The 25312-nt window shown below is 47.9% G+C and overlaps 1 protein-coding gene across 1 annotated transcript in view; it reads right to left on the reverse strand.

Moving 5' to 3' along the window:
* Positions 1-25312, reverse strand: part of MYOM3 (myomesin 3) — a 174170-nt gene that overhangs the window by 98839 nt on the left and 50019 nt on the right. The window contains exons 5-6 of the mRNA XM_083173602.1: positions 16478-16573; positions 10112-10200 (exon numbers count right to left, since the gene is read on the reverse strand). Coding sequence (XP_083029728.1) covers positions 10112-10200; positions 16478-16573 — 185 coding nt within the window. The remainder of the gene's footprint in view (positions 1-10111; positions 10201-16477; positions 16574-25312) is intronic.

The following is a 25312-nucleotide window of genomic DNA, read 5'->3' on the forward strand; positions in this document are numbered from 1 at the left end:
TGCCAATGGGGTGTTCAGTTTCCTGTGCATTCTTTGAGAGGTTCAGTACCTTTTTGCATTGGTGCGTGGAGAGGTCCTCGGGTTTGAGCGGGATCGCTCATTATCTCGACGACTTCCTCTGCGTAGGACCTGCAGGCTCTGATCAGTGTGAGTGCATCTTGTTCAGCATACGGGGCATTTTTGCTAAATTCGGTGTGCCCATTGCAGAGGAAAAGACCGAGGGCCCCACTACCTGCCTGTCTTTCTTGGGGATCCAGATTGATACAGATGCAGGCTGTTGTTGTTTGCCTCCTGACAAAGTGGAGAAGCTGAAGGAGGTCATCACGCAGTGCAAGGGGTCTCGCAAGGTGACATTGCGTCAGGCACAGTCCCTTCTGGGCCAGCTTAACTTTGCTTGCAGAGTTATACCAATGGGACGGCTGTTTTGTCGCAAGCTGGAGCGTTCCACTGCTGGAGTTAAAAGAGCTCACCATTTTGTGCGCCTGTCAACTGAGATCAAGCGTGACCTTGTCATTTGGTCCTCGTTTTTAGAGGATTTCAATGGCATTCGCATTTGGTTGGCTCCGGTGGTGGATAGCTCCAGGTTGCAACTCTTCACTGATGCTGCGGGTTCCACAGGCTTCGGGTGCTATCTAGATGGGAGATGGTGCACAGAGGCTTGGCCTGATGATTGGTTGAGAGAGGGCCTTAACAGGGATATGCTGCTTCTTGAGCTTTTTCCGATCATGGTGGCAATCGAGATTTGGGGTCCCTGCTTGGCGAATCGCAGTGTACTTTTTTGGTGTGACAATTACAGCGTTGTCCACGCAAGTAATAACCAGAAGGCTAAATCTATTCTGGTCTTGAGGGTCCTGGGGCAGCTGTCGCTACAGTGTTTGCGGTTCAACATCTTGTTTAAGGCGAGGCACGTTCCTGGCGTACAGAACGAGGTTGCGGATGCGCTTTCCCGGTTTCAGTGGGAGCGTTTTCGTAGGCTAGTGCCAGGGTCTGATGCTTTCGGGGTTTCGTGCCCTCTTTATGTTTGGCAGGTCATCAGGCCGGAATGGAGGGGCTAGTGGAACTGTCGGTAGCGCCGGCTACGCTTAGGAAGTACCGCCAGGCTTGGTTGGAGTGGGAAGCTTTCTCCGGAGGGTCTGCGCAGCCAGGTAGGCGGAGGCAGAAACTTCTGCTATCTTTTCTCTGGAAACTTTACAACTCAGGCAAATCCAGGGCGGTAGCAGTTAGTTATCTGGCAGGAATAGCTTTTTTCGCTCAGCTAAAAGGGCTCCCTGACTTTACCAAGGGCTTCTTGGTACGAAGAGCTATGAAAGGCTGGTTGCGTAGAGCCCCCGACAGCAGACGTCCCATTGATGCATCAATTCTCCCTTCCTTATTAGATAAAGTAGCTTGCCATGCTGAGTCCGCGTTTGAGACTCTGTTATTTCGTTTGGCCGTTTCAGTTGCATTTCATGGGGCCTTTAGAATACTTGAATTGGTTGCTCCTTCTAAGCATAGGGATTCCCAATTGCTGGCATCAGACATACGGATAGAGGGCAGGCGCTTTGGTGCAGGATACGGCGCTTAAAAACAGATCAGTTAGCAAAGGGAAAGTGGGTGTCAATGCCTCCTGTTTTGCCGGTATCTATCTGCCCTGTAGCTCTGGCAGGGCAATACACGCTAGTGAGACCGGATTCGGATGGGTCGTGACTGTTGCACTATGATGGGCTACCTTTGACCAGGTACCAATTTGGCTGGATGATGAGGCATTGTTTGGAGAGCTTGGGCTTGGCAGCGGGGGACTTTGGCACCCACTCCTTTAGAATAGGCGCGGCAACATCAGCAGCTAGGGCAGGTTGGCCGGCTAGAGACATCAAAGCCTTGGGTAGATGGCGCTCTGCGAGCTATAGAAAGTACATCCGTCCGCATCTCCTGCCCTGTTAGTCTGTGTGTGTTTGGTTTCCAGCTGTTTGGTTGTACTCCTATGTTACCCCAGCCCGCCTGTTTCCTACTCGGGGATTAGCTACGCTCTGTTGTTAGGCCAGCGTCCGGAGTTTTCACGCTTTTTTGCCTGACCTGACAGACTGAATTCGGCTTATTAATGTTGTAGGTTGAGTGGATACCGTTTTCTGAGTTAGGCTGATTTACGCAAGTTAGTTTGGGGGGTGGAGCTTAATAAGTTTTAGCCGTTCTTTCTGGCCACCATAAAATAACCATTAAAATAAATAAAACTTCAAAATTAGTTTAAAGATTAAATAAACTCAGCTAACAATTTCTGCCAAACCCATGTCTCCGAGTCTTTATTTTAGATAAGGTTATGTAGAAGTATAAGTACATCAATTTACATGCTAGAGGTCACACATCTGCTGATAGAATGTTTAGTAGTGGAGGTGATGCCAATACCATGTAGACATGTAAAACCCATACACTATATGCAACAATGTCTAAATATATAAAACTACAAAAATGTGTACAATAGAAATTACATTTTAATACTTATGATTTAAGGCCAACCATGTGGCCAACCTTTGTCTGTCTGCTGATGATCATGCTGTCATGATGGTGGGACTATTTTTATTTGATAGCTTTGGACTGCCACTCCATCCTCTACATTGTTAATCTGGCCCTGACTAATCAGAGCGAGGGCCGCATAGGCTGGAGGGAATATAAGAGCCTTTGAATTTGTTGTCCATAAGTAGATCAGATCAGCAGCAGTGTTAAGCCTATGGAAATAGCAGTGAGTGGCAGTTAGTTCTAGCCAATCAGGTAGCAGGAGTGGGCGGTAGCCAGTGAGGTTATATTAGTGGGCAAGAGACAGGAAATGAGCCTCTTTGAAGCTGGATCCAGTGGAAAGAAGTCGCGGTGCAGCTGAAGCTAAGTAGTCCTCTTACTTACTGTTTTCTTGCGTCCACTATGTCAGGCCGCCCCAAGCGCTCAGCTCCCCCTCCCCGCTGGTTGGCAGATGCTGCCCGCTCGCTGTCCAGCGCTGCGGCGCGCGGTGGCGGACGGACGCCACGCGGCCGCAGCTACCACACCGCCCCTTCTCCCTCTGGATCCCCTGCCCGCCCCAGCACATCATCGCTGGGAGCGGGTGCTGCCGCAACATGAAGCGCGGCCGGCGCGCAGCGTAGCGCTGCCGCCGGCGCGCCTGTGACGTCGTAGGCAGCGAGCCTCGCGGCGGGGAGTGACGGGGGAACACTGTTCCCCAATACACCTCCCAGCAGCGCGGCGGTGGTCGTTTCTGACCACGCTGCGGACGCGCTGTCAGGCCCTGGCCTGCGGGCGTCTGGCGACCAGGTCAGGAACCTGTTTGACACGCGGGGGATGTCAGCCCCCGTTTCTCCCCAGGGCCGGGGGCCTCCCCGCTCATCCACGCCGGCGGGGAGCCCTATGCAACAGATCTCGGGGGGCCCCGCAGCGGGGGCTATCCCCATGGGGCAGGGCCCAGTTATCGCCATCGGTGGGGGTGGACTGGCGCCACCTAGGGGTGGGTTAGCAGCCGGTATCTTCCCCACTGCAGCTCTGGTAGTGCAGGTGACACGGGACCCTGGGGGACAATCCGGCGCCCCAGCACCTGCACAGCCAGCAGCTCAGGGTTTTGCGCAGCCACAACACTGGTTCCAGGGTACGGGTCCGAGTGATGGTTTTCAGAGTGGTTTTCAAGGGCAGGGTTTTCATCAACAGGGCGCACATGTCTATGGCGCCCCTGGCATGCCGGCAGGATGCCCCCCTTTCCAACAGGCTGCTCCCCAACCGCAGGCTCCACAGCCTTGGGCCTTTAATACCCCTCCTGCTCCTGCGCAGCAGGTTTTCACACATGGCCAGCAGTACCTTGGGCCTCAGGCCCAGTGGACTCCTGCACCGGGTTTCCCTTATTTTGCTGGGACAAGCGGGGTGCCTGGGGGGCCTCACGGCCACAGCGGCGTGGGTTACCCACAGCACCCCGGGCAATACTGGCCGGCCAGCAGCAAGGTCACCCTGGGACACCTTATTTTCACCCTTACGCTCAGCCGCAGTCTGCAGCTACACAGCAACCCCACTATCCGGCCTCAGAGGGCGGGGCAGGTCGGCGAGTGCGCAGGGGTGATGCAGGCGATTCATCAATGTTCTTTTCAACAGTTAATGCAGTGCCTTTGTCTCCCGGGTCCAATACAGGTACTGGGCGTGACTCTAGAGCTGGGGGATCCTTCGGCAGCAGTGAGCAGGTGATCGTACAGGATGGGACGCAGTCATCTAGACCACCGACGCCAAACACCTCGGGGGCGGGCAGACGTGGGAGCCCATCCAGTGCTGCAGCTGGCGAGCTGCCCAACACACCGCCGAGGGCCCAGTTGTTGGCTTCAACCACCGGGGTCACGGATCCTGTGCCTCTAGCCTCCACGCCGGCTGAACAGGGAGACACATCTGCGGGTGGTGAGCATACTGACTCTTCTGGGTGTGAATCATCATCTGGTCAATCATCTGCTAGCAGCGATGGTTCAGGGTCCCCTAAGCGCCCGCGTAAATTTGCGAAAATGGTGGCCCGCGCGGTAGCTAAGAAGGTGGCGGGTAAGAAACGCACTAGGAAGGAGGGTGCACAGGGCGAGGGTCCACCCGCCGGGGACATGGTTCATTGCTCAAACACCGCAATATCGCGGGGTTTGCGCAAGGGCATTAGGGATAAGATCAGGAGGGGCAAGTTTGTAGACATGTTTTCCCTCACCACTGACATGAAGAAGGACTTAGACAAGGCCAAGAAAGCATCCGGTAACGGAGAGCTTGCTTTTAAAAGTTTTCACAACTGGCTCAAAGGTTTCTTAGTCTTTGCCTCATGTTACACCAGCACCAGGCCAGAAGAGCATGCTAATGTCCTTCGTTATCTTTACTTAGTTAATGAGACTTTCATTTCCTACAAGGGCACCGCCTGGCGTGACTACGACGAAAAATTTCATCTTAACCACGACGGGTCCAAGATTATGCCAATGGGGTGCAAACACGTAGAGATTTGGTTGGAGGTTATTGGTAAGGGCCAGCCATCCTCTGATCCCGCCACTAAGAAGCCTTTTCCCGGGGGTAAACCCGGGGCTAAGCCCGGCAGCAAAGGGAAGTGCTTTGCATTTAACGACGGCAAATGTGACCGAGGCGCAAAATGCCGTTTCCGTCACGAGTGCCGTTATTGTGGGGCTGACCACCCCGGTAAGTCCTGTCGGGCACCAGGCCGCCAAGCCGACCAGGGTGAGCCCGGCACTAGCAGTAAGTAAGGCTCCTTCCCCCATTGTTGTCCCGGAATTGATACGCAGGCTAGCCCGCTACCCAAATGGGGCTGACGCTAGTTTTTTAGGTCTCGGTTTCTCCGAGGGTTTTCGCCTCCCCATTCCCCAGGCAGTCTCGGTGGTGTCCCATAAGAACCTTAAGTCGGCAAGGGATTTCCCCGAGGTGGTAAGAACCAAGGTGCAAGCTGAAATCCGCCTTGGGCGTATGGCGGGGCCTTTTGCAGCTGACCCGCTACCTGGGATGTGTTTCTCCCCCCTGGGGGTAGTTCCGAAGAAAACCCCAGGCAAATATAGACTGATTCAACACCTGTCTTACCCCCACGGGGCGTCCATTAATGACGCCATCCCCGAGCATTTTTGTAGCGTCCAGTATCAATTATTTGACGAGGTTCTTGTCATGGTCCGGGGTTTTGGCAACGGGGCACTTATAGCCAAATTGGATATAGAATCAGCTTTCCGGCTCCTTCCCCTACACCCCGAGTCTTTTAGGTTCATGGGTTTCCATCTAGACGGGGGTATATTTATCGACAAGTGTTTGCCCATGGGCTGCTCGGTCTCCTGCTCCTACTTTGAGAAATTCAGTTCCTTTTTACACTGGTGCATTCAAGACGTCACAGGCTGTAGTGGCGTGGCGCATTATTTGGACGACTTTCTCTTTGTGGGACCTGGGGGGCGCGACACATGTACAAACATTCTGGCCGCCGCAATGCAAGTGATGGAGTCTTTAGGCGTACCCATTGCCGAGGATAAGACAGAGGGCCCTACCACGGTTCTGTCCTATCTCGGCATCGAGATAGACACGGCGGCGGGTTGCTGCCGGCTCCCAGAGGACAAGGTATGCAAGCTGCAGGCCCTCATCAGGGAGTGCGGGCAGAGGAAGAGGGTCAAGTTACGGCAATTACAGTCATTGCTAGGATCTTTTAATTTTGCTTGTCGCATCATCCCGATGGGTAGGGTGTTTTGCCGTAAGCTAGAGAGGTCGACGTCGGGGGTTAGGCACCCCCATCACACCGTCAGACTGTGCAGAGAGATTCGAGACGACCTTTTGGTCTGGTCGGTTTTCCTTGACCAGTTTAATAGGGAACTCATCTGGCCTTCCGACCCCGCCTCTAACCTCGAACTTCAGCTGTTCACGGATGCGGCGGGGTCCACGGGTTTCGGTGCGTATTTCCATGGGGAATGGTGCGCGTCGAGGTGGCCTCAGTCGTGGGTTGATCGTGGGTTCACGGTCAACCTGCTGCTTCTGGAGCTTTTCCCGATCATCGTATCTGCGGAGCTGTGGTGCTCTAGGCTGGCCAACCAGAACATAGTTTTCTGGTGTGATAACCTGGGGGTGGTGCATGCTATTAATAACCAGAGGGCAGCTTCTCCCGAGGCTCTGCGCCTTCTACGGCATTTGGTTCTGCTCTGCTTACGGCATAACATTCAGTTTAAAGCCAGGCATGTCCCGGGGGTGGAGAACAACATAGCGGATGCCCTCTCGAGGTTTCAATTCGCAAGGTTTCGCGAATTGGTCCCAGAGGCCTCCCCCATAGGGCTTACTTGTCCCCCTTTTGTGTGGCAGATCATAGAGCAGGCATGATGGACCTGGCTCTACTGTCCTTGGCCCCCTCCACTCGTAGAACTTATGGTGCCGCATGGCGAGATTGGGTGGACTTTCAGGGCTCCCCAGAAGCTAGCGGTAAGTCGGGCGAGGACAGGCTGCTGGCGTTTGTATGGGGTCACCATAGGCGGGGCAGGTCAAAATCGGCTATGGCGGCGGCATTGGCAGGCATCGCTTTCTATTCGCGCTTGCGTGGCGAACCTGACCCCACAAAGTCATTTGTGTTATCTAAGGCCATGAGGGGTTGGGCACGGGTGCGTCCGGCTCCCCCGGACTCCCGCAAACCCATAGATATAGGCTTACTGAGGGACCTAGTCGGTTGTTTGGCCACAGTGGCGGAGAGCGTATACGAAATGTCATTGTTCAGGGTGGCTTTTACGTTTGCGTTTCACGGCGCTTTTCGCATTAGTGAGCTAGTAGCAGCCAGCAAAAGCTCCGCCTCCGGGTTGCTGGGGGACAATGTAGTATTCCGGGAGGGGCAGGTGCTATGCAGGATTAACAGGTCCAAAACGGATCAGAAGGGTAGGGGCCACTGGGTCACCCTTAACGCACAGGCTGAAGCGGCCGTGTGTCCAGTTTCCTGGGCTAATGAATATAACTCCCGCAGGCCAGAGGCTGCCTTGCAGTTTTTGTCGCACGCCGACGGGCTACCATTGACACGATTCCAGTTTTCTGCTGTGTTTCGGAGATGTCTGGTTGAGTTGGGCCTGCGGGAGCAGGATTTCGGAACGCATTCCTTCCGAATTGGGGCTGCTACTTGCGCAGCAGCGGCAGGATTTTCACCTTCTGCCATTCAAGCAGTTGGTAGGTGGAAATCCTCCGCCTACAAGAGTTATGTGAGATTAGATAAGTTAGATAAGTAGTAGTTAAGCGCCTGTTGCGCCGGCTCAAAAACGATTGTTTACAATCGGTTCTGGAACGATAAGCGTTCCGGAATCGACGGTGTGAAGGGAATTTTTTACCTTTTCCTTCATTGTGAACTAATTCAATTGGCTGTCCCCTAAAGTTCACAGGAGGTTTTTTAAGTTTTTCACCTTCACTTGGGCCGTAGTTAATGCATTTTGTTGGGTGTACAGTTACATATGTTAACCGCTAGGTTTTCTCTTTTTCAGCCCCCCCCCCCTTCCCTCACGGCTCTGGGCAGGGTTTGGTTGGTAGGGCATTCTTTTATTTTTTGGGCTGCTAGGCATCCACTAGCCTCCAGTTCTCCCGTACTGGAGAGGGCACTTAGTGTACAATGGTTGGGAGTTCGGGGCCCACGTTGGGACAGTTTATGGGAGCTGCTATCCGCCAAAGCCAGTAAAGGGGGCCGCCCGGATGTTTTGGTTGTGCATTTAGGAGGCAATGACCTGGTCAAAAGGACAGGCATTGAGCTCACCATCAGAATCAAGACGGACTTGGTACGTCTGGCAGACCTCTGGCCCGGTGTGAGGATTGTGTGGTCCGACATAGTTCCCCGCATTAATTGGCGGGGCTGCCGGAATGTGAAAGCAGTCGAGAGGGCCAGGAGGAAGTTGAACCATGCGGTGTCTAGGCATGTGGTAGCTATGGGCGGCATGGCGGTTAGACATCCCACCATCGTCACAGACTCAGTAGATTTATACAGATCTGATGGTGTCCATCTTTCGGACGTAGGCATGGCTGTGTTCTTGCAGGACATTTTCCTTAAGTTAGTTTAGTACAGTTAGCGTAGGGGTATTTGTTTGGGATGGCGGGGCCTGGGTACACGAGGTGACCCTACCGGGTTGGCGTGACCAGGCTGTGGCGAGAAGGCGCTCTCGACCAGCAAACAGGTGGGTTGTCAGGTGGTCTCTGTGCGGTATTGCCCCCCCCCTTTGCCAAGAAGGCGGGCGAGTCCCCAGTTCCAGCTGGGGGCGTTGGTCTTTCCTGGAAGGCCACGTCATGCAATAGAAGGGGGTGGTATGTCCGTCACAGGGCAGGCTGTACCCACAAGAAGGGGTGTGGTCATTGGGGGCGCTAAGGTCGCTACCATGGCACACCCGTGAGTGGGCTGGTCTCAAGCGCTTTCTTTGCCATCCCTTATTACAAATAGGGGTCATACCACTTAAATAAACATATATGACCTTTTAACCTTACGCAGTTGGTGTCAGTGTCTTTATTTATAGATAAGGTGTTTTGTGTCAGTTATTTCTAGGTATAAGTGTTAGAAGGGTATGAATAACAACAACATAATTCAATAGGCGCCTTAATCAGAGCGAGGGCCGCATAGGCTGGAGGGAATATAAGAGCCTTTGAATTTGTTGTCCATAAGTAGATCAGATCAGATCAGCAGCAGTGTTAAGCCTATGGAAATAGCAGTGAGTGGCAGTAAGTTCTAGCCAATCAGGTAGCAGGAGTGGGGGGTAGCCAGTGAGGTTATATTAGTGGGCAAGAGACAGGAAATGAGCCTCTTTGAAGCTGGATCCCCACCCTCCCTACCCCTTTTTTCTTGTGCTACCTGGCATCAAGCCTTTTTCATCAAATTTGGTACTCTATTTCCATAGTTATAGTTTAAAAATTGGCGAGAAGGTGCTCTCGACCAGCAAACAGGTGGGTTGTCAGGTGGTCTCTGTGCGGTATTGCCCCCCCTTTGCCAAGAAGGCGGGCGAGTCCCCAGTTCCGGCTGGGGGCGTTGGTCTTTCCTGGAAGGCCACGTCATGCAATAGAAGGGGGCGGTATGTCCGTCACAGGGCAGGCTGTACCCACAAGAAGGGGTGTGGTCATTGGGGGCGCTAAGGTCGCTACCATGGCACACCCATGAGTGGGCTGGTCTCAAGCGCTTTCTTTGCCATCCCTTATTACAAATAGGGGTCATACCACTTAAATAAACATATATGACCTTTTAACCTTACGCAGTTGGTGTCAGTGTCTTTATTTATAGATAAGGTGTTTTGTGTCAGTTATTTCTAGGCATAAGTGTTAGAAGGGTATGAATAACAACAACATAATTCAATAGGCGCCTTATAGGGATCTAAAGGAGATCTTGCTAATTATCACAAGTCTAGTAAACACATATCTCTGGTGTTATTGCATTATTTATTATATAGATAAAATACTTAATTTTGCCAACTTTTGGGATTATTAAATCATGACTCTTGGATGCCACTTGCCACAGGCCCTAAAAATGGGCGGTGTGGCAAAGCCGCAGCTGTGAGCACAGTTGCCCACCGAAAATCAGGACAGTTGGGAGTTAAGAGATTCTGCTAAAACATCCCATTGGCTCCATCCATCATAAAGCCAGATAACACCTATTAATGGCATATAATGTACAATTACTTACGTTTTACTAGCACATTAGCAAAAGAAGTTGCCTGTCCAAAATCATTGGTAGCCACAACACTGTAGTCAGCAGAATCCTCCATAGAGCATCTGTTCATAAATAAAGGAGAGTGTCTTTTACAATACGGTTATGCTCACTTAGGGGCTAATTCCGGCCTAACTACTGGGCTGCGAATCTTCCTCCCCGCCAAAGTGAAATCCTGCCCCTGTGCATGGCTGCAAATGCGATCGCAGCCGCGCGATGAGGGGGAAATTAATTCTCCCAATGAGTAAATCCCCCCTCTGTATTGCGCCATGAAAGCTGAGACTTACACAGCACTGCCATGGCTGTGGGGAGATCGGGACAGCTGATGGCGTCAGCGCCCCTCCTTCCCAGTGGCCGGGAGCCACCTGCATTTTCTGGGTCACTCCCAGAAAACTATGTCATGCCACCCCCAATTGGCCGCTGGCTATCAATCAGCCAGTGTATGGCCTGCCATTGGTGGCTGTGATTGCACGGAGGGCTCATGCATGCACACTGTGGACCATGCGCGGTACCCTCGATAAGGGCTGTGAATTTGCTGCCCTGCGATTAAGTCTGAATAGGTCCCTAAATACTCAATGATACTGTTCTGTTGTTGCACCATTGCTACTATGTAATGCTATGCAAGTTGTGGCTTTGTATATAAGGGTTCATTTATTATTTTTATTTTATAACTGACATCAGGCTCTGATTCTCTGTCACTATTACTCAAGTGTGTCATGAATAATATTGTTAAGTTAGATAATTATCTGATATATTGCTCTATATAACTAATAGTTGTGATTATCACAAAAGTTTATATGATTGAAATAATTATTATTGAGCAATAAAACAAATGTACATGCATAGCCACGTCACGTCAGAAAAGAAATAACTTTTTCTATTTTTTTCCCCCTGCTGCTGGCCACTTACTCATCACTTTCAGGTGAGTGCTTATGAATATAGTACATAGGGGGATGGGCCCTAAACTGCACACCCTGGACATATGAGGTGCTACCTGCTGAGACCTGTAGTGCAGCAAGCAGGAGGAGGAGTTTGCAGGTGCACACTAAATATAAATGCTAGACCTTTTAATATCTTTGCTATATTGCGTTGGAGGTTATTAGCATAGTAATGGCCATTATTATGGGCTTGTCCACCGCGTCCAGGTTACCTCAATAGGACAAGTCCCTAACACTACTCTGAGACAGGTCCAGGGCACAGGACCCCCCAGGCCAGCCCAGCAGAGCCACCCCATGGCATCACATAAGTGTGAAATTGAAGTGAAAGTAAAAGGGATAGGGGATATATTATGAATATAGTTGGATTTGTGAGTACCTTGGTGCTTTTCGTCATCCCTATATGTTGTCTGTAAACTTTTGCTAAAGATGGCTGATGCTGAAATGAATGTCACTCAGGCACTCAATGAAGATGGACAGAGAAGTGCATGTTTTTCTTAACATGGCTTACATATGTTTTATAGTGTGCTGAACTGACTATCTTTTTGATGAATTATTCTGCTTTATGGCTATGCATCAGTATTTAAAAGATAATTTGGTACTGCTTTCCTAGCACGGCACCCAAGATTTAGATTGTATGTGTGGGGCTGATATCTCAAGCATCTCATGCATCTTATGTGTTTGTGCAGCATAAGATGCATGAGATGATGCAATCGACATGATCGACGAGATTTTTACATTGCAAGCATCTCATGCATCTTATGTGTTTGTGCGGCATAAGATGCATGAGATGATGCAATCGACACAATCGACGAGATTTTTACATTGGAATCAATGTAAAAAGGCCCCAAAACCTCAATTTTAATTGCTAACCCCCCCTCATGGGTGAAGTGGCCCCCCATTGTTAACACCACCCCACTATTGACGCCAATCTGAAGCGTGGCGAGCGCAGCGAGCCTGCGAGGGGCGTCGGTACGCGTCCTCTGACCTTTTCATACCCCCACTATCCACGTCGGCGTGGAGTTGATTTTATATAGTGTGGCAAGCGCAGCGAGCCACCGAGCCCGAAGCGTGGCGAGTGCAGCGAGCCCCGCAAGGGGACGCGGAATACATGTAAAGTAGTCCGCGTCCCCTTGCGGGGCTCGCTGCGCTCGCCACACTTTGGGCTTGGTGGCTCGCTGCGCTCGCCACACTATATAATATCAACTCCACGCCGACGTGGATAGTGGAGGTATGAAACCCACGCTTCGGGTTCGCGTTGATAGTGCTGGTGGCGTTAACAATGGTTATTGGGGGCTCACAATTTTTTATCTCATGGATCTTATGGATGCATAAGATCCATGAGATTAAAAAATCGGGTCCATCGCATTGATTGTATGCCTTAAGTACCTTAAACTTAAGGCATACAATCAATGAGACGGACGCCGTGCTAGGAAAGCAGTACCGATAATTTTCTGTGTGTGTGATTCTTCTATTTCTCTGAAAACAAAAACAGAAATAATCAAAATGATTCTACTTTACAATATATTACTTATCCTGTATGTAACATACCTTCCACCCAAGGCTTAAGTGCTCATGGAGAGGTGGAGGAAATCAATTACCTTTGCTACCTAATTACCTCCCTTCCCACATTACGCAGAGCAAGGGCCAGTGATAGGGTTTTTGGCAACCCCCTCCCCCCCGCAAACTACTGCATTGCTGGTACCCACCATGCAGTGGTGGGTACCAGCAAACAGGGGTTGGATGGTGTCTGGGAACTAGCGCTGAGTGGTAGATGCAGTACGGCCAGCGGCGGCAGAATTTTAATTTAATTTTACTTAAAAAATTCAAAAGCTGTTGATTGGCTGAGAGTGGCTAACCTGTCAATTAAATTTCCAAAAATTCTGCTGTTGCTAGCCACACTGCACCTGCCGCTCAGTGCTTCCCGGACATTGGGCTAGATCAGGGGTCCTCTAACTATTTTGCTCTGGGACCCCATCAGACAATAAAATTTATGACAGGACCCCAGCAAGTTACTGCAGAATGGCCGCCACATCACATGTGAGGTCAGCAGACAGCACATACATGGCAGCATTGTGGAGGCACAAAATAATGGGAGGAGTCTAACATAACAGACAATTCAACAGATTTGTCAGACTTCTTGAATCACTGACTGAGATTAGAAAAGTCATCAACCTGATGGTCATCAACATGGAGTCGCGACCCAATGCTGAGAAGGTCGGGACCCACTTTGGGGTCAGGACCCACAGTTTGAGAACCATTGGGCTAGATGCACTAAGCTTCAACAGTGATAAAGTGGAGAGTGATAAAACAACCAAACAATTAGCTCTTACCTGACATTTTTCAAACACCTACTGTGACATGACAGGTAGGAGCTGATTGGCTGGTTGTTTATCACTCTCCATTTTATCACTTTTGAAGCTTAGTGCATCTGGCACACTGCCTGTCCCGCTGCTGCCAGGGACCTTGTCGCTCACCAGGTTTTTTTTTTTTTTAAATCTTCTGCCCCGCAGCTCCCCAGGAGTTTACACGTGATAAATTGCATGCGATTTATCCCATGTAAAAAAGGCACATCAAGTGCCAAATTTATTAGTAAGCTCTCCCGGGGAGCTGCCGGGGGAGCTCAGGGGAAATTAGGTCCTTAAGAATTACTGTGCAGAGCCAAGGTGAAGGTTAAACTAATTACAGGTGGTCCAGACAGTCCAGAAATCACAAGATCAGTCCAAGATGTGTGTTTGCACTGCACATGCTTTGGAATTGAGCGTACACAAGTATGGCTGATGTGCACATTAGACACATCTCCACTTGCAACAAAATAGGTTTAACTGGGCTATAATTCTCATTCTGCATATGCCAATTTTAAGTGAGCTTGTGTCAAGTTGTACATAAACATAAAAATGCCTGGTATGCATTTTTTAACTAAAAATACTACTATAATATTCAAAAGCTGTAATAATTAGCAACTAATCAATGTGCTAAATTACAGTTAAATATTTAATACAGATTAAAATGAAAATGTTGCTTTAAAACAGTGATGTTCTGCAAATAAATCAGTTTCCTATAGATGGCAGTGTTTAACAAAAATTGTGACTCGCTAATACTGCAACATTATCTTTATGCTCGTTTACAAATGCATCTGTTTTTATCAAACTGTCGGGCAGTTGAAAAATTGAGATTTTGGCGTCGGTATACCGACTGATTCAGAGATGTATGCATTTGCAATGTTTTCGCAGTTGAGTGATTCTCAGCCAAATGTGCGTGCATTTACTGCAACCCTGGGCTCGACAAAACCTGGGGGCCAGGTCACATGGTGACAAGACTCTGCTTCCTGGTTACCAGATTTGACAGGAAGCAGATTGCGCCAGGCAGTGTGGTGGCTCACGTTAATGCAACAGCTGGGAAGTGGTGGGCAACTCACCCGGCTTAGGCTGTAACAGAGCAGGACCGTGGCTATTTCAAAACTCAAGACAAATCGTGAGCCAATTAGAGATTGTGGTTCGGCAGCCAATTAGGAGCGTCAGTGGTAGCTCTTGATTGAGTGTCGAACCGTGAGCTCCGAATGGCTCGCAAGCAGCCTCGAGATTTGAAATAGCCAAGCCGTGGAACAGACTTGTCCACCTCTCTGCCTGGCTGTTGCTGGGGAGGGAGGGAAGAGGAGGAGGGGTAATCACCTATGACCCTGGAGTGTTACCCCTGGCAAAGAGCATGTTACCCCTGTCATCAAGCAAGAAACCCGTAGCACAAAATATTTTTAGAAAGAAAAACTTCCTTGAGAAAGTTGAAAGATTGTTTTATTTCTTTTTTTGGGGGGGAGGGGGTTAAGTCCTGAAAACACAGGGTGATGTGGAGCTTAGCTTATGTGATGAGCGATCTATATAGCACACATGGCTTAGTACACATTGCCCTATAGTACACCAGGACATACACATGGGGTAATGTGTGCTTAATTTCTAAACAATCTAGACAGATTGCTTAGAAAAAAACGGAAAGATCATCTTATGTGTATGCCCCTTGAGAAGTAAAACCTTACTGAAAAATAAGACATTTATAAATATAGCACTTGATGCAGCAACTGCTATGCAGTACAGCTTCCAGTACATTTCTGATACAGTGATACCCATTTCACACCACACAAATAACCTGGGTTGTTGCCGGGTCAACAGGGTCACTGTGCGGTGTGAAAGCGCCAACAGGGAAAACCCGGTTACAGCAACAGGGCATTCCGACCCAAGTTAAAAGAATGGTTTTACCCAGGTGGGACCCGGTTCCTGGGCAGTGCAAACGTGTACCATGGGACAATTGATCCGAGTTTACATTATAGAGAGGAGGCAGCATCTGCCTCCTCCCCTGCCCCGCTGCTCCACCCTGCCCCCGTGTGAGAGGAGCTTCACCTTGCAAATGCTGGGTTGCTCCTGGGACAGACCCATGTCCAAATCCCGGGTGCAACCTGGCCTTTGCAATGTGAGAGAGGTATGATTGACACTTTGAACTAACCATCCTCCTGAGATAATTCTTCAACAGATTCTCCTTAGTAGTGCAGACAGTTACTGAATGTGCACTATACTGCATTATATTATATAGCAGATGGAGAGAGGTCGCTGCCGTGCATGCTCAGCCACACCAGCTCCTCTCATGCCATACAGTTTTCTCCTATAACAAGTTTTTTCCCAGATATATATATATATACACACAGTATATATATATATATATATATAGTGGATCCACGAAAAGAGCACTCTGGAGACTTTTCATTCAAATCAAAGACACACTGTATTGCAGTATAACGGTATTAACGTTTTCAGGACCTCAGTCCCTTCCTCAGATACCTACAGCTGTAGGTATCTGAGGAAGGGACTGAGGTCCTGAAAACGTTAATACCGTTATACTGCAATACAGTGTGTCTTTGATTTGAATGAAAAGTCTCCAGAGTGCTCTTTTCGTGGATCCACTAGTTGTACTAAACTGTGGCACCGGAGCAGCTGACTACTTGGAGTGCCGGCATAGGTGGATATATATATATATATATATATATATATATATATATATACACAGTATCATACCTCCCAACCGTTCCGATAACCACGGGAGAGTCCAGGTTTTCGGGGACGTTCCTGCGTCCCTCCCTCCTCCGGCAGTGTCCCACGGCGGGGGGGGGGGGGGGGGGGGGCAGTTGGGAGTCCCCATTAGGTGCTGGTGAGCAGAAAATAGACGCATGCGCACAGTGTCTATCCCCCGCATCCAGAGGGGAATAGAAAACCTGAAAAAGCTGTGAGCCTTGAAAATGTCATCCCAGAGTGCGGTTTTATCAAGACAAATGCACACCATAGAAAGCCCGGCCCCCAAATGGCTCATATGCAAATAACAATATTAACCTGCAAGACTTACCAATGTAGCTTGGTGTATTTACCTGCGTATCTCCAAAGTTAGCATGCCGAATTCATTAAGGATTCGATATTTCCCAGGTGGTGATGATCTAAGTTCAATAAGCTGGCCATTCTTAAACCTGTAAATAAATAGTCATAGAAACAGGTAATAAATAATATTTAAATCATAAATGACCTAAATTTACAATGTTATTAGAACATTTGGTACTTGTGTATTATCACGGCGCCCAACTTAACTACGTACTTCGGCATAGGGATCGCATCGCAGATTGCCTGCGATGCAATGGTACTTGTTCAGTTTCACAGCACCCCTGCCCACGAATCGCATGCGATCGCATGCGATTTTATCGCACGTCACCCCGAATTTTGGCGAGCGCAGTGAGTTTAGTGGATGCGGTACGTGTCCTCCCGACCTTTTCATACCCCCACTATCCATGTCGACGTGGAGTTGATTTTATAAAGTGTGGCGAGCGCAGCGAGCCACCATGCCCAAAGCGTGGCGAGCGCAGCGCGCCCTGCGAGGGGCAGCGTAATACAGGTCAAGTAATCCGCGGCCCCTCGCCACGCTTCAGGGTCGTTTTACGGAGCCACTCACGGGGTTTGCTGCGCTCGCCACGCTTCAGGCTCGGTGGCTCGCTGCGCTCGCCACTCTTTTTTAAAATCAACTTCACGCTGACGTGGATAGTGGGGGTATGAACAGGTTAGGAGGACGCGTTCTGCGGCTCCTCACGGGGCTTGCTGCGCTCGCCACACTTCACACGTGGATAGTGGGGTGTGCGATCCACGGGCAGGGGTGCACTGAAACTAAACAAGTATCATCGCATCGCACGCAAATTGTATGCAATGCGATCTCACTATGCTGAATAGGACACTACGTGGTACTTGTTTCCTAGCACGCCCACAGCGATCATGATCTCGGGCATCGCAGGTAAAAAAATCGCGTCGGTCGCATCGCATGCGGGCTAAAAAATCGCATGCGATGCGACCGACGCGATGCCCGCGATTTCCCATAGGGAACAATGTTAAATGCCTCAATTTACCCAAATCAACATAGGGAACAATGTTAAATGGGCCAGAAACCCCAAAAAACACCCCTGAACAGTGAAATGGCCCCCCAAAATTAGTTAACGCCACCCCACGATGAACGTGAACCCAAAGCGTGGCGAGCGCAGCGAGCCCGCGAGGGGCGGCGGTACGCGTCCTCCGACCTTTTCATACCCCCACTATCCACGTCGGCGTGAAGTTGAGAATAGATAGTGTGGCGAGCGCAGCGAGCCACCGAGCCCGAAACGTGGCGAGCACAGCGAGCCCCACGAGGGAACGACGCGATTTTGACTTTTTTCATTGCATTTCAATGGGAAATCGCAGGCATCGCGTCGGTCGCATCGCAGACCACTAAAAATTAACCGCGATGCCCGCGATTGTGGCCGTGCTAGGAAACAAGTACCCACTACGTTATTTGCTTAATGGGCGCTGTGATAATACACAAGTACCGCTATAATATATTTTACGCAGAGGAATTTTAAGAAAGGAGGGGGCCTGTATGCAGGCTCTTATTAGGCCCTTGCTTCTCTGGCAGTGCAGTAGACTCTGGCATTGTGCACAGATTTCTTGGAATGGGAAACGGTTAAGGAAGGAAAATATTGACCCACTAAAAAATAAGCAGTGTACTGGTTTCAAAAGAAAAGGAGAAAGTGGAAATATTTAACTGCTTCAGTATTTGCAAGGGAAGAATCTTCAGAGGTTATCCCACAGATTGATTGCTCCCAAACTGTGGGGGTTATTCTGGTTTACTCATAAAGGCAAATTCCTTCTCAAATGGACAAAACCATGTGCACTGAGGGGGGTGGGGGGTGCTGGAAGATGTAACATGTGCAGAGAGAATTAAATTTGGGTGGGGTTTTACTTCAAAGTGAGATCTATATTGTAGTGTAAAAATAAAGCTGTCAGTATTTTCCCTGCACTGAACTAAAAATAACTCACCCAAATCTAAATGTATCTGTACATGTTACATCTGCCCCCCTGCAGATGGTTTTGTCCATTTGAGAAGGAATTTTCCTTTGCGAGTGAACCAGATTAAGGGCCTATATGCTTCAGTGAAGAAATACCGGTAGTCAAAAATAGAGAACCTAAATAGTAACAAATCTCCTGGTCAAGAATAAATACACCCAAGGATACTAAAAAAATTGAGTTCTGTCATAGTACTTCTATTATATATGATATTAATGAATTAATAAACTCAGGGAACTGCCAAGAGACTGGTGTATAGCTAACGTAAAACCAATATGAAAGAAAGGTAGCAAAATGAACCTTGAAAATTATAAACCAGTCAGCCTTACATCCATTGTGGGGAAAATATTAGAAGGAATAATAGGAGATATAGTAATACCCAAAAAGAACAGGAGAAGGTGATAAGTAAGGTTCAGCATTGGCTCGTCAAAAATAGACGGTGTCAGACTAATTTAATTAGCTTCTATGAGGAAGTCAGTAAAGTGGTGGACTTAGGAAAATCTGTTGATGTAATACTTGATTTTGCTTAAACTTTTGACAGGGTGCCTCATAAAAGGTTATTAATAATACTAGGTAACTTAGGGGTAGGAGATAAAATTTGTAATTGGATTGTAAACTGGTTGCACAATCGGAGGCAGATAGTGGTGGTAAATGGCATACATTCCAGCTGGGCCAAAGTGAAGTCCCGCAAGGTTGAATATTGGGGCCCACCTTGTTTAATAAATTCATTAGGTAATGACATAGTGAGTAAAATTGCAATATTTGCAGACGGCACGAAATTGAGTAAGGAAATTAACTCTGGGGAGGATATGGATACACTACAAAGCAACTTATTTGGAACAGAGCTACCAGTGGTATTAAAAATAATAGAAACCTTTGGGCAATACTCGGGACTGAGAATTAATTGGGAAAAGTCCAATATAATCCCGCTGAAAGGAAACAGATTAGATCAAGGTAGTAATGGAGAGTTGTTGGCATGGGTGGATGATACAAAGTATTTAGGGATTAGAATATCCAATAAAGTGGAGGAATTTATAAAACTCAATATTGAACCACTTATCAAAATATACCAGGGTAAGGTCCAAACTTGGACTAGACTACCCCTGACTGTATCAGGGAGAATAAATCTAATAAAAATGGTGATACTACCAAAATGTCAGTATTTATTTCAAAACGCACCTGCATATATCCCAACTAGTATCTTCAAGAAAATCGATAGTATTACAGTTTCATTAATATGGGGAGGGAAAAGAGTAAGAATAAAAAGTGACACCCTGACCAGGCCGAAAAAACAGGGAGGGCTAGGTTTACCGCATTTCCGTCTGTATTACATCGCTACACAACTAATCCATATTCAAACATGGGTTAGGGGGGAAGAGAACACCCTGATAAATTAGCTACTCTCACAGAATAATGGTAATATGACATCCAGACAGGCTATTATACTAGGAAATAGGAAAAAAATCAAAAAATCCCCTAATAAAACAAGCAAAAACAGTATGGGACTATGCAAATAAAATAATGGGACATGAAGGGATTGACCCGGAAATGCCAATATGGGTGAGGGGAAAAAATAAAGGGAAAATTAACACGGAGTGGGAAGAAGAAATGAAGTCCAGCTGGGGGAAAGTAGGGATAGAAAACATTGGCCAACTCTACCAAACAGGTATCTTGAAGAAGTATAGCCAGTTACAGGTAGAATACAATTTACTGCAAGGTTTTTCTTTAGGTATCTTCAACTGAGGGGTCACCTAAATAGGGAATATGGAGGTATTAATGTAAATATAGTGGATTCCCCAATTAAAAAAATGTTAGATAAAGAAAGAAAGAAAGGTAAAGGTGGCTAAAGTCTACAAAACCCTAGTAAAGGAGATTAAGCACCCACAAATTGATAAAATCAAACAAGAGTGGGAGGTGGATGTGGGAGAATTGAGTGATATATAATGGAAGTGTGCACTAGCCTCACCCACAAGGGCGACTGAATCCATCCGGATCCAGCAGATCCAACTCTATATTATCCATAAAGTATACGTTACCCCGGTTAAAATATTTTTTTTTTATAAAAACAAAAATGATGTCTGCCCTAAATGTAGAAGATATAAGGGAACGTTTTTTTCATATGATATGGCAATGTGAGGTGGTGAAAATATTTTGGGACCAGATTGGATCCATATTAATACATCTGGGGTTGCCAGAAAGGAATTTCAATCCAAGGACCTGCCTATTGGGCATTAAGGGGGACACGAGAGAGGGGGATATTAATAGTCATCTAATGGAGAAACTAGTGGCCATAGCCAAGGGCACAATTGCAAGGAAATGGTTGGCACACGAAGGACTAGAGGTGAATCAATGTTTGAATTTAGTTAATGGCACAGTAGAACACGAAAGACACATGTATATTAAAGAGAAACAATACAGGCAAATTTGAAAAAAATATGGACACGGTGGATAAACTCAGAATATTATAAGATTTAAGCGTGTGGGATAAGTATAACAAACAGCCAAACTAGGTAGGATATAGCGGAATTATAAAAAGGTAGGCCTCAGAATAACTAGGGAAGTTTAGAGACAGACAGGGGAGAGTGTAATACATGCAAGGGGGTGGGAGGGATGTGGGTAGGTTTTTTTTTGTCTTTGTTAAGAATGTAATCTATGAGATATTAATAATATGGTTTAATGTGTTAGAAAGTCAGTAAAGAAACTGTACATGTCTGACTGAAAATCCAATGTAAGACCAAGGAAGTAAACCGCTGCCGATGAAATGTATTGAGTGCAATGTATGTATTGTATTGTATGTATGCCGTAAAGGCTTGTTTTTATGATTGGTACTGTGTATTTGAAGGAAAATCAAATAAAGATCTAATAATTAAAAAAAAAAAAAAAAGCAACTTATTTAAACTGGAAAGGTGGCAAATGTGTTTTTTACGTTAAAAATGGGAAGAAATTCATAATGGGAACAAAAATGAACAAGCTACTTTTAGGCTAAATATTAATTTAGGGAATTCAGCAGTGGAGAAGGACTTAGGGGTCATCATAGATGAAAAATTGGGTAACAGTGCATACTACTCAAGTGCAGCAGCAAGAGCAAACCGGACACTGGCATGCATTAAAAGGGGTATGGATTTAAGGGATGCCAATGTGATAGTGCCTCTTTACAAGGCATTGGTGCAGGGACGGTGCAAGGCACCAGAGCGCCCCAGGCAAGTCGGGGTGGGGGCGCCCCGGTGTCTGCCGCCCGGGTACCTGTCCTGCGGCGCTGTAAAGCTGGCGGCAGCGGCAGCAGGGGGTCCCTGCAGTCAATAAGAAACAACGAGCGCTATCCGCCGGGCTATGCGGAAGCGCTTCTGTTTTGGAAACACTGGCCGCACGGCGCACGCTGATTGGCTGAATCTCAGCCAATCAGCGTGCGGCCAGTGTTTCCAAAACAGAAGTGCTTCCGCATAGCCCGGCGGATAGCGCTCGTTATTTCTTATTGACTGCAGGGACCCCCCGCTGCCGCCAGCTTTTGCGCACATATACGCTGCAGGACAGGTACCCGGGCGGCAAGGGAGGGCGAAATACCGCCCTCTAGTGGCCGGCGCCCTAGGCAAATGCCTAGATTTGCCTAGTGGTGGCGCCGGCCCTGCATTGGTGAGACCACACTTGGAATACTGCAGTCAGTTCTGGGCGCCACACCTTAAAAAGGACATAAATGAATTGCAACAGGTACAGAGAGAAGGGTGACTAAGCTAGTAAAACATCTTGAATCACTAACATACAAAGATATATTAACAAGGCTAAATATGTTTTCACTGGAGAAATGGAGGGTGAGAGGAGATATGATTAGTATGTTCAAATACAGGATTGGGAATCATATGGAACTGGGTGATGAGTTGTTCAGTAACAGGGCTATACTTAGGACATGCGAGTATGAACTGAGGCTCGAGGAAAATAAATTCTGCACTGAATTAACCCCTTGGGTGGTATGCCTGGAAATTTTCTGGGCTCTGTCCTGGGAAATTTCCGGGCAAACCACTAATATGGAATAGATGCTCGCCAGTGTGTCCAGGTGTGCACCACTGGCGCACCACCTCTAGAGCTGCCCCCCCATCACCCCCCCCCCACCTCTCCTGTCCACCCCCCCATTACCTCCGCTCTTACGATCGTACGCAGGAGCTGCCCTGCCGCTTCCCCAGCCACCAGCCACCATTCGCCATTTACAACATTGACATAGGTCGGCAGGCTCGGGGATGTTCACGGCAGCTCGGGGGGGACTCAGGAGCGCTCAGGAGTTCAGGCGCCCGAGTCCTCCCGAGCTGCTGCGAACATCCCCGATCCCCGCCTGTGGTCAATGCTGACTTTGACTGGCGGCTGGGGTAGCTGTGGCAGGGGAGGTGAGGGGGGTGGGACCTTCCTACGTTATGTGGTGGGTTTTGCTGATGCAGGACAAACCTGCCCTGGTAGGTTTGTCCTGCCCCAGCAAAACCCACCAATCAAGGAGTTAAGAAGAGGATTCTTCACCATTAGAGCAGTAACATTCTGGAACTCATTGCCGGTGGGGGTGGTTACAGCAACTACTGTTGCATTCGAGGGAATCCATAGATAATGTATGTGTGAATGAATGTAGTGTGTAATAAAGTTATACTGTTCGTGTGTGTGTGTGTTTTATTTCACTATTTGTTATGTTGTGCAACTACAAGACCCAGCGGGCCCTTTAATGTCCCTGCAATGCATGCTTGCTGGGAATTGTAGTTCCACAACATTACACAATAGTTTAATCTATTTTTGACCATTTATCAGCCCGGTGCCCGTGTTTTTAGGCTGCCTCTGTCGACATAGGTCAACATGGACACTGTCTAAGTGAACCGCGATCCCTCGCATGGCTCGCTGCACTCGCCATGTTTCGGGCACGGTGCCTCGCTTCACTCTGCACACTATTTTATTCTCCCTCCATGCCCTAGTGGATGGTAGGGCATGCAATACCACCTGTCGGCACATGTCGGCTGCAAATTTCGTAAAAAAAAATACATGTCTACCTTTTTCATGTTGACCTTGTCGACCTTTAGACCATGTCGACCTATTGTGTGTCGACCTTTAAACCCTGACTGTCTACCTTTTGACCCTGTCAACCTTTAATTCTCTACCATTAGTGGTCGACCATATAACTGTCTATCATGAGTCAGTCTATGATCAGTCCGGATACAGGCATGTCGTGTTGCATGTTATGATACAAGGCTGATGCCATAAATCCTTTGTTACTAATTTAGATTCTTGTGGGGACCAAGTTGTCTGTTTGTTATTGGGGAGTCAGCCACTCCAAAAATTCAACCACGGGCAGATAGTAGACCTGGATCTGGCCCTGAAATCTTCATTTTTTATTAAGCTAGACAAATGTCCACTTTCAAAAGTTATACAGTTTAATTTCTTAAATAAATGCTCTGTATTAACTCTGTATTACCTTTCTCATTCATATAGGGGTCCATGTGGAGGACAAAACTGAAATGTTCAGACATTTGCTGTAATATCTACAGTCGCGTAACAATAGCTCCGCAGACCCCGCGGTGGCTTGGGGGCACTAGGTAAGGGTGGGCGCCGTGGGCTCTGTGGAAGCTATTGTTAAGATTGGGACCGTCGCCACCACCGAATCTGTTCCTGCCGCCGGGACCTGCTCCTCCTGCTCCTGCTCCTCCGCTGCTCCTCCTATTAGAAGGTCTTTTGTAAAATGGCCGCCCTCTTCACAGCAGACAATTATTAAGGATGCTAAAGGAGGTGGTGACCTCCTCTCGCATCCTAAATAATGTTCTGCTGTAAGGCATCAGCCATTTTGGAAGTGACATTCTTACATTCTTACAGGAGGAGCAGCAGCGCTGGGACTGCAGACAGCAAAAACAGGAAGCTCTGCTGGTCGCGGCGGCTGACAGCAACAGATCGGAGGCGGCTCATGCACCGGTGGGGGGGGGGGTGGGGGGGGTGTGCAGCCAATGTAGTTACACCACTGAGTATCTATATATTTAAGGGTTGGAAACTTTATCGTGTTGTCTACTGCTTTAAGATGAACAAACAGCCATGGATAATCAAGTTTTAAGAATCTTTTATTAAAAAGGAATATGTTTTATTAATGTCAGTTGTTTTGTTGTTTTGTACATTCAATTCGTTCACATATATATATATATATATATATATATATATATATATATATATATATATATATATATATATATATAGTAGCTGGTTTTGTTCGGCACTCCAGACAAATGAGTCATCCACCGTGGTGCCCTCAATAAAGAAGCATAGTCCAGAGATCCAGAGTACTTTAAACAAGCACAAACGGAGCAAAGAGCGGCACTCAACGGATTTAAACAAAAAGAGGAAATTTATTCACAGGGAGACATCATGCAGGCATCATCGACGTTTCAAGGCTTGTCGCCTTTTCATCAGGATGCAGCCAAAGTGCATATAGTGCGGGTGTGTAAAGTGAGACAGAGCTTACAGCTCTCTTACCTGTATATGTAGCTAAACGCTGTGTAGCTGAGACGCGCTGCACCGGCGTCCTGCGGCTGTGGCTTCCGGGTCCCGTAGTACAGCCCACCTCCAGCGTGCGGCCGTCGCCTAGGTTACCATAGGAAGCGCTTTCTCCGTGTCTGCCGGGTGCGCGTCACTGCTGTAATGCAAGAAGACCAACAAGAGAAAATTGGTTGTTGGAAGGTGATAAACAAAATCAAATAACGCTGAAAAAATACGTGTGGCTACTGGAGTGAAAAGAATATGGTACATGAATTAATAAAATGTGGGGAAAAAAACGTATAAAGAGATGAAATGTTTTTCAATTTAAAACGATTGCAAATATGCAATCTACTGGCTAAGCACTA

Source organism: Crinia signifera, chromosome 2 (genome assembly GCF_055691185.1).
Source record: "Crinia signifera chromosome 2, ASM5569118v1, whole genome shotgun sequence".
Lineage (NCBI taxonomy): Eukaryota > Metazoa > Chordata > Amphibia > Anura > Myobatrachidae > Crinia > Crinia signifera.